This window comes from Populus trichocarpa, chromosome 5 (assembly GCF_000002775.5).
Source record: "Populus trichocarpa isolate Nisqually-1 chromosome 5, P.trichocarpa_v4.1, whole genome shotgun sequence".
In the NCBI taxonomy this organism is placed as follows: domain Eukaryota; kingdom Viridiplantae; phylum Streptophyta; class Magnoliopsida; order Malpighiales; family Salicaceae; genus Populus; species Populus trichocarpa.
In genome coordinates this window covers 14,845,108-14,853,916 of record NC_037289.2, presented here as the reverse complement: position 1 = coordinate 14,853,916, position 8,809 = coordinate 14,845,108, and the positions used below count along the sequence as shown (strand labels likewise).

The window sequence follows — 8,809 nt, the reverse complement described above, 5'->3', positions numbered from 1 at the left end:
AAAGGGGTTAAAGTATTTTGTATTTCCTTTTTTAATGTAATAAACTTATCAAGCATTAATGAAAAAGGCGTTGACCCATCTTCTTATGCAAAATCTGTCTCTTGGTGAATATGATTCAAGCAAATGACTTGAAAGGCAGTACTCCTAGCAATGTGACGAGAACCTATGTTTAAAAGGTGGTGGCTGTTATTCGTTCACAAGAAGAGTGCATCCATACCCCAATATACAAAGCATTCTCAATCATGCATTTTCTCATACATCTATGCACGCATTCGCAGATTAAGAAACATAGGTCCCCCTTCTAAAATCCACAACACTCGACAAAGAAAAAGAATGGAAAACGAAGAAAGGTCACAACCAGAAGCGCAGTACCAAAGGGAACTTGAAGGAGTTCGGAATGATGTGGCGCACCTGACCAGTTTGCTTGAGCAAATGTTGAGAGCCAAAGATGGAGAGGGAACATCTACTCAACCTGATGAAGCACCACCAGCAGCTCAAATCCCTGTCGCACCTATAGACGTAGGGGCAAATACACCACATAAGCAGCATCCTAATCCCACTCAGCCCATCCAAATCCCTATTACAATGGATTTGACAAACGAGGATCCACAGGACGTCAGAGTCTCTGATCATGTTGGGTATGATAAATGGACTGCCCTAGAGGAGAGGCTAAGGGCAGTTGAAGGGAATGATTTATTTGACCCAATTAGGGCCGCTGAAGTATGTTTGGTACCTAACATCGTAATTCCAAAGAAGTTCAGAGTGCTGGAGTTTGTTAAGTATACCGGAATGGAATGCCCAAAGACCCATCTTCGTTCCTACTATAACAAGATGGCAGAGGTTATCTACGATGATAAGTTGCTAATTTACTTCTTCCAAGATAGTTTGACAGGATCGGCCCTTAGCTGGTATATGAGGCTGGACAACGTTAGGATTAAGAAATGGACAGATCTGGCAGATGCTTTCTTAAAGCAATACAAGTTCAATCTGGAGATTGCTCCTGATAGGACCAGTCTGATTACCATGGAGAAAGGAGCTCAAGAGTCCGTGAGGGCTTATGCTCAGAGGTGGCGAGACCAAGCTATCAATGTACAACCTCCACTAATAGAGACGGAGATGGTAACACTGTTTGCCAATACTTTTAGGGCCCCATACTATGAACATCTTATGGGTAGCTCAGCCCAGCATTTCTATGATGCTGTGTGAATTGCTGAAAGGATTGAGCAAGGAGTCCGAAGTGGGAGAATTGCGGAACCTATAGAGAAGAGGGGTTTTGTTGGGAAGAAGAAGGAAATTGAGGTAAACAACCTAGAAGACAGTTATAAAAGGAAAGGCAAAAACTACCAAAACTATCAAACACCTACCTCCCAAATCACTAGCATCAACTTTTCCAAACCCTCCGTCCCAAACCAACCCCATCAAACAAAATTCCCCACCAATAACCAAAACAATTACCAAAGGAGAGACAACCGACAACTAGAAGAACAATTACCGCCTCTGCCAATAACCCTAAAGGAGTTATATGCCAAGTTGCTAAGTATTGGGCAGATAGCTCCCTTACCATTACCTCCTATGCAACCGCATTTCCCTACCTGGTACAACCCTGAGTTGACTTGTGAATACCATGCTGGTAATACAGGTCACAGCATTGAGAACTGCGTAGCTTTTAAGAAGAGGGTATCGCAGTTGATCAAAATCGGATGGGTCACTTTTGAAGATTCGCCTAATGTGAATTCGAACCCTCTACCCAAACATGCTGTAGGTGGTAGTGGAGTGAATACTATGGAGGTCAGTAGCAAAGGGAAGGTGCTAAGAGTGACCATGGCAAGGTTGTATGAAATGTTGGTACAATCTGGACATTTGGAGAAACCATCTGAACATTGCATAAGGGAAGACGATTTTTGCCCATTCCATAAAAAGAAAGGGCATCACATTGATGAATGCATTGAGTTTCATCAAAAGGTTGTGAGAATGCTGACTTTAGGAGAGTTAAGGATTGAGGCTGTAAAAGATAATGAAGAGATAGAGATGATAGAGAATTGGGGGGAAATGTAGAGTCCAATCAACAACTAATGGGCTCTCAAAATTGGTATTAACTAAGCCCTCATATGCAAACAAAGTAGACTATGGGGCGATGCCTGGAGATTATGGTTATACCTCGAATATCGAAACTCCTTTGTCATGGTTCCAAAATGAGATAAGTGGGCTAACTCGGAGTGGTCGTTGTTTCACACCTGAAGAGCTAGAAAAGCAAAGAAAGGCTAAGGGCAAGGAGGTGTTGGACCTCGATAAAGAGCTTGAGGTAAATAAACCTGTAACTAAGGAAGAAACAAATGAGTTCCTGAAATTGATGAAGCATAGTGAGTATTGTATAGTGGATCAGTTGAAGAAGACCCCTGCCAAGATCTCCATCATGTCATTAATACTCAGCTCCGAGCCGCATCGTAATGCTTTGCAAAAAGTATTGAATGAGGCCTACGTACCCCAAGATATTGAACAAAAGACTATGGAGCATCTAGTAGGGAGGATCCATGCTGCAAATTATTTATATTTTACAGAAGATGAACTTGACGCTGAAGGAACTGGGCATAACAAGGCCTTGTATGTCACGGTCCGATGCAAAGACTGTCTCATCGGCAAAGTTCTTATCGATAATGGCTCGGTCCTTAATGTGTTACCAAGGCATATGCTGGATGAAATGCCGGTAGATCCCTCACACATGCAACCCAGTGTGATGACGGCTAGAGCATACGATGGCTCGCCAAGGCAAGTGATAGGGACAATTGAGGTCGAACTAGCTGTGGGTCCACAAGTCTTTCTAGTAACCCTTCAAGTGATGGATATCCACCCTTCTTATAGTATGTTGTTAGGAAGGCCATGGATACATTCTGCGGGAGCTGTCACCTCCTCGCTACATCAATGTTTGAAGTACATTGCCAATGGTGTTCTGGTTACTGTTAAGGCTGAGGAGACTATATTAATGGTAAGAAATGTCGCGGTTCCATTCATTGAAGCTGAAGATTGTAAGGATGGAAACCTTCATGCATTTGAGGTTGTGAATACCGAGTGGGTGCCCGAGAACACTGTGTTGAGGAAGCCAGAAATCTCGGAGGCCACCAAAATGGCCGCTAAAAGCTTTTTGAAACACAAGATTCCTTTCCCATATGACATTGAGAAAGGAAGGCTTGAATGGATGGATATAATCAAACTGAAAGCTGCAGAACAGAGGTTTGGGCTTGGATATAAGCCCAAGAAGGAGGATTACAAGCGAGCTGCTGGTGCAAGAAGGGAGAAGAGAATGGCTAGGATTGAAGAAAGGAAGCCTAAAGAAGAAAGCTTAGCCATCCCCCCAATCAGGATTTCATTTCCAAAGGCTGCATATGTGATGCAGCCTGATAAGGGACATGGAAACCTCTTTCAGAAGCTCTCTTCAATGAACATAAACACTCTGGAGGAAGACCAAGTCAAGAACATTGCTGAGAAAATTGAATCTGGAAGAAGGGATGAAGAGCTGCCACAATTAACCATCCACACGTTGGAAGAAGTCACCGTCAGGACTTTCATTCGAAAGCTGGCCGAAGGAGAAACGTTCCAGAATTGGGAGACCCAAGAAGCTCCATTGGTTTTCAAAATGTAATCAACAATGATTTGTTGGATTATAATTTTATCTATGTTGTTTGCCCTTTTCTATTTTTGTTTTTATTTATTGACAATCGAGGCTCAAGATGTCAATTGGATTTTATTTTTTGAGCCAATCTTTTCCTTTTAATGAGATCATGCATTTTCAAAATTCATCTTGATGTCTTACTGTGCATTTACACATCACTTTCCGCTTTCAGGAACCCTGAAAGCGAATCCTCCACAACAACACCTGCACTTTACATTGAGAATGAATGGCCAAACTTTAAAGAATACATAGTAGCTGTAGAAGATGAGGAATGGGAGGAGAAAAACATATGGGAATTCACAAAATTAATAGAACAGCACGAACAGGCTTGGAGGCCCGCTAAAGAGGAACTTGAAACCATAAATGTAGGTAATGAAGAAATCAAGCGAGAGCTGAAAATAGGGACTTTGATCACTCCAGAAAAGAAGGAAGAGTTGATTGCACTGCTTCGAGATTACGTAGATGTCTTTGCCTGGTCCTACGAAGATATGCCTGGTTTGGATATAGACATCGTAGTACATAGGATACCACTAGTGGAAGGATGCAAGCCGGTTAAGCAGAAGTTAAGGAGAACTCATCCGGAGATCTTAATCAAAGTAAAAGCAAAAATTGAAAAGCAATGGAACGCTGGTTTTTTGGAAGTAGTCAAGTATCCACAGTGGGTGTCAAACATAGTGGTGGTACCCAAAAAGGAAGGTAAAATCAGAGTTTGTGTGGACTTTAGGGACTTAAACCGGGCTAGCCCTAAAGATAATTTTCCTCTACCACACATAGATATGTTAGTTGATAATGCAGCACGCAGCTCCACATATTCCTTTATGGATGGATTTTCAGGCTACAATCAGATAAAAATGGCGCAAGAGGATAAAGAGAAGACAACCTTTGTAACACCGTGGGGAACATTTTGCTACAAAGTCATGCCATTTGGTTTAAAGAATGCTGGGGCCACCTACCAAAGGGCTATGGTGACTTTGTTTCATGACATGATGCACAAAGAGATTGAAGTATACGTGGACGACATGATTGCTAAATCTAGAGAGGGAGAAAATCATGTCCAAATATTGAAGAAATTGTTTGAAAGACTGAGGAAATATGAGTTGAGGCTTAACCCGGCAAAGTGTTCGTTCGGGGTGAAATCTGGGAAGTTGTTGGGATTTGTGGTGAGTGACAAAGGGATAGAAGTAGATCCCGACAAAGTAAAGGCTATTCAATCTATGCCACCTCCCAAGACTGAGAAAGATGTGAGAGGTTTCTTAGGAAGGTTGAATTACATTGCTCGGTTTATATCTCAATTAACCACGACTTGTGACCCGATCTTTCGTTTGTTAAGGAAGAAGAACCCTGGAAGTTGGAATGAAGAGTGCGAAGAGGCTTTCGAGAAAATCAAGCAATACTTGTTGAATCCTCCCCTGCTTGTTCCTCCTGTGCCAGAAAGGCCATTGATATTATACCTAACTGTAACAGAAACAGCAATGGGATGTGTGCTTGGGCAACACGATGAAACCGGAAGGAAGGAAAGGGCCATTTATTACCTGAGCAAGAAGTTCACGGAATGTGAGTCTAGGTATACTGTGATAGAGAAGCTGTGTTGCGCACTGACATGGGCTGCAAAGAGATTACATCAGTATATGTTGTATCACACTACGTGGTTAATTTCCAAATTAGACCCGTTGAGGTACATTTGTGAAAAACCCTATCTATCTAGCCGAATTGCAAGATGGCAAGTTCTATTGGCTGAGTATGACATAGTATATATGACAAGGAAAGCTGTGAAAGGGAGCGTTATTGCCGATCACCTAGTTGACCATGCTATGGAAGATTATGAGTCATTAGACTTTGAATTTCCCGATGAAGATGTGCTTGCAATCGAGGAAGAGAAATCAGATTGGTGGATTATGTACTTTGATGGTGCTGTAAATGCATGTGGTAACGGAGCGGGTGCGGTGATAATCTCTCCTGATAAGAAGCAGTATCCGGTTTCAGTCAAGCTACAGTTTGGGTGCACCAACAACACGGCTGAGTATGAAGCTTGCATTCTCGGTTTAGAGGCTGCATTGGAGCTAAACATCAGAAAGATAGATGTGTATGGAGACTCAATGCTGATCATTTGCCAAATAAAAGGAGAATGGCAAACCAAGGAAGAAAAGTTAAGGCCTTACCAAGAATACCTGTCTAAGCTGACTGGAGAATTTGAGGAAATAGAGTTCACCCATCTAGGAAGGGAAGGAAACCAATTTGCAGATGCTTTGGCTACACTAGCATCTATGGCCAAAATAGACTTTGGGCACAAGGTACAACCAGTACACATCAACATCAGAAATAACCCATCTCATTGTTGCTCAGTCGAAAGAGAAGTGGATGGAAACCCTTGGTACTATGATGTCAAAAATTTCATCCAAAACTAGGCATATCCCATGGGGGCATCCAAAATCGACAAGAAGACCTTGAGGAGGTTGGCAATGGATTTTTATCTTGATGGGGAGATTTTGTATAAGAAATCATCCGACGGGACTTTGTTGAGATGTTTGGATGAGTTTGAGGCAAAAAGCGCATTACGAGAAGTCCATGAAGGGATTTGCTCAACCCACGCTAATGGACACGTGATGGCTAGGAAGATACAAAGAGCCGGTTACTTCTGGATGACGTTAGAAAAGGATTGCATCGACTATGTCCGAAAATGTCATAAGTGCCAAGTATACAGTGACAAAATCAACGCCCCTCCAGCTCCTCTATTTAACTTGACATCTCCATGGCCCTTCGCGATGTGGGGAATTGATGTGATTGGACCTGTAAACCCAAAAGCCAGCAATGGTCATAGGTTTATTCTCGTGGCTATCGATTACTTTACAAAATGGGTAGAAGCCGGGTCATTTGCTCATGTGACGCAAAAAGTAGTGAAGAAATTTATTGAGAGAGATTTGATTTGTGGATATGGTCCACCAGAAAAGATTATCACTGATAATGCCCAAAATTTCAATGGCAAGATGATAATAGAACTTTGTGCTAAATGGAAAATCAAGCATTCCAACTCTTCGCCATATAGACCAAAGATGAATGGTGCGGTAGAAGCTGCTAACAAGAATGTCAAAAAGATTATTTAGAAGATGGTAGTCACCTATAAGGATTGGCATGAGATGTTGCCATTTGCCCTTCATGCGTATCGCACCGCAGTCCGAACCTCGACAGGAGCCACCCCATACACGTTGGTATATGGAATGGAGGCGGTTATGCCTTTAGAAGTGGAAATCCCCTCATTGAGAGTACTGGTAGACTCTGAGCTGGAAGAGGTAGAATGGGCAAAAGTTAGATATGAACAGCTGAATCTGATCAGTGAAAAGAGGATAGCCGCGATCTGTCATCATCAACTTTACCAAAGAAGGATGGCCAAATCATACGACAAAAAGGTTCGACATCGAGGATTCCATGAAGGAGATCTTGTACTGAAGAAAATATTGCCTTTACCAGGAGAAGATCAGAGTAAATGGGCGCTGAACTATGAGGGCCCTTACGTGGTGAAGAAAGCGTTCTCGGGAGGAGCTTTGCTGTTATCTAGAATGGATGGAGAAGATCTAGTTAGGCCAGTGAATTCTGATTCTGTAAGGAAATATTACGCTTGATGTATTCCGTAATCTCCCAATCAATAAAATAAAGTTTGGCCATGAATTTTCTAAACCTTTTTTTTCATAAAACGTATGATCTCATAGCAGTTGAAATCTTTTACTTAAAAGAATTGTTTTTAACGCATGACTAAGGAGATGACTCCATCAATTGGAGAGAATCAAATCAAATTTGCTTGGCATATTTATGCACACCACACTGGGGGCAAGAAGTGTACGAAGTGCACATAGGGGTCCATAGTGAACCAAAGCCCAAAGGGGTATCATCATAAAAACTTCTAAAAAAGGCATTTGCCAATTACATTGAAAGTTTCAGTTTTCATGAACAAAATCAAATCTTTTGAGTTTTACTTTTAAATAAAAGACAATACTCAACGGAGCAAGAAAGGGCCCCAGAAGGAACCAAAGATCTCTTCACCAAGAGGATAGGAAGTGCAGCGCGTGGAATATATTCTGGTTCGGAAAGGACAGGACATGCAAATAAATGGAAACAGGAGCTCAAAGACGGCTACAATGGAAAGGGGGACCTATGTTTCCAAAATAGGTAACAAAAGCATGCATACTATACTGTCACAAACATTAACCTGGCAGGAAAGGTGGCGAAAACCAAACTAGTTCCAAGTGTTTGGGAACCACTAAGATACATAATCTAAGGTCAACGGAACTACGGAGGAGATTGGTGAGCTAGCACTGCTTCATTCCTTGAGGTAAGATGATTTCTTTTGAGATTTAAAACGGGCAGGTCACCCGACATTGGGACCACTTTTAGAAAAAACGTGGAGTTTTTCTAAAAAAAAAATAAAAAAATCTTAAGATGGGCAGGTCACCCGATATTGAGACCATTCCTTAGAAAAGCGTGGAGTTTTCTAGGAATTTTAAGAGGGGCCGGTTACCTGATATTGAAACCGTTTCTTGGAAAAGCGTGGAGTTTTCTAAGAATTTTAAGATGGGCCGGTCACCTGATATTGAGACCGTTTCTTAGAAAAACGTGGAGTTTTCTAAGAATCTTAAGATGGGCAGGTCACCCGATATTGAGACCATTCCTTAGAAAAGCGTGGAGTTTTCTAAAGAATTTTAAGAGGGGCTAGTCACCCGATATTGAGACCATTCCTTAGAAAAGCGTGGAGTTTTCTAGGAATTTTAAGAGGGGCCGGTTACCTGATATTGAAACCGTTTCTTGGAAAAGCGTGGAGTTTTCTAAGAATTTTAAGATGGGCCGGTCACCTGATATTGAGACCGTTTCTTAGAAAAGCGTGGAGTTTTCTAAGAATCTTAAGATGGGCAGGTCACCCGATATTGAGACCATTCCTTAGAAAAGCGTGGAGTTTTCTAAGGAATTTTAAGAGGGGCCGGTTACCTGATATTGAAACCGTTTCTTGGAAAAGCGTGGAGTTTTCTAAGAATTTTAAGATGGGTCGGTCACCTGATATTGAGACCGTTTCTTAGAAAAGCGTGGAGTTTTCTAGGAATTTTAAGAGGGGCCGGTTACCTGATATTGAAACCGTTTCTTGGAAAAGCGTGGAGT

General features: G+C 41.9%; 1 protein-coding gene and 1 pseudogene across 1 annotated transcript; both read left to right on the top strand.

The window, feature by feature from the left end:
- The first annotated feature begins 333 nt into the window (after nt 1-333).
- Nucleotides 334-2,055, top strand: LOC112327612 (uncharacterized). The gene is made up of 3 exons (XM_024601817.1): nt 334-1,127; nt 1,218-1,299; nt 1,549-2,055. Exons 1-3 carry the CDS (start codon nt 334-336, stop codon nt 2,053-2,055), a joined length of 1,383 nt encoding a protein of 460 aa, XP_024457585.1.
- A 79-nt stretch (nt 2,056-2,134) lies between these two features.
- On the top strand, nt 2,135-7,284 carry LOC112327611 (uncharacterized; annotated as a pseudogene).
- The last annotated feature ends 1,525 nt before the right edge of the window (nt 7,285-8,809 follow it).

Excerpts from the sequence above, each read along its gene's own strand:
- LOC112327612 (XM_024601817.1), top strand. The coding sequence starts at position 334 with ATGGAAAACGAAGAAAGGTCACAACCAGAAGCGCAGTACCAAAGGGAA. Across the intron at positions 1,128-1,217 it reads GAGACGGAGATGGTAACACT|GATTGAGCAAGGAGTCCGAA; the intron begins GTTTGCCAATAC and ends AATTGCTGAAAG. Across the intron at positions 1,300-1,548 it reads GGAAGAAGAAGGAAATTGAG|ATAGCTCCCTTACCATTACC; the intron begins GTAAACAACCTA and ends AGTATTGGGCAG.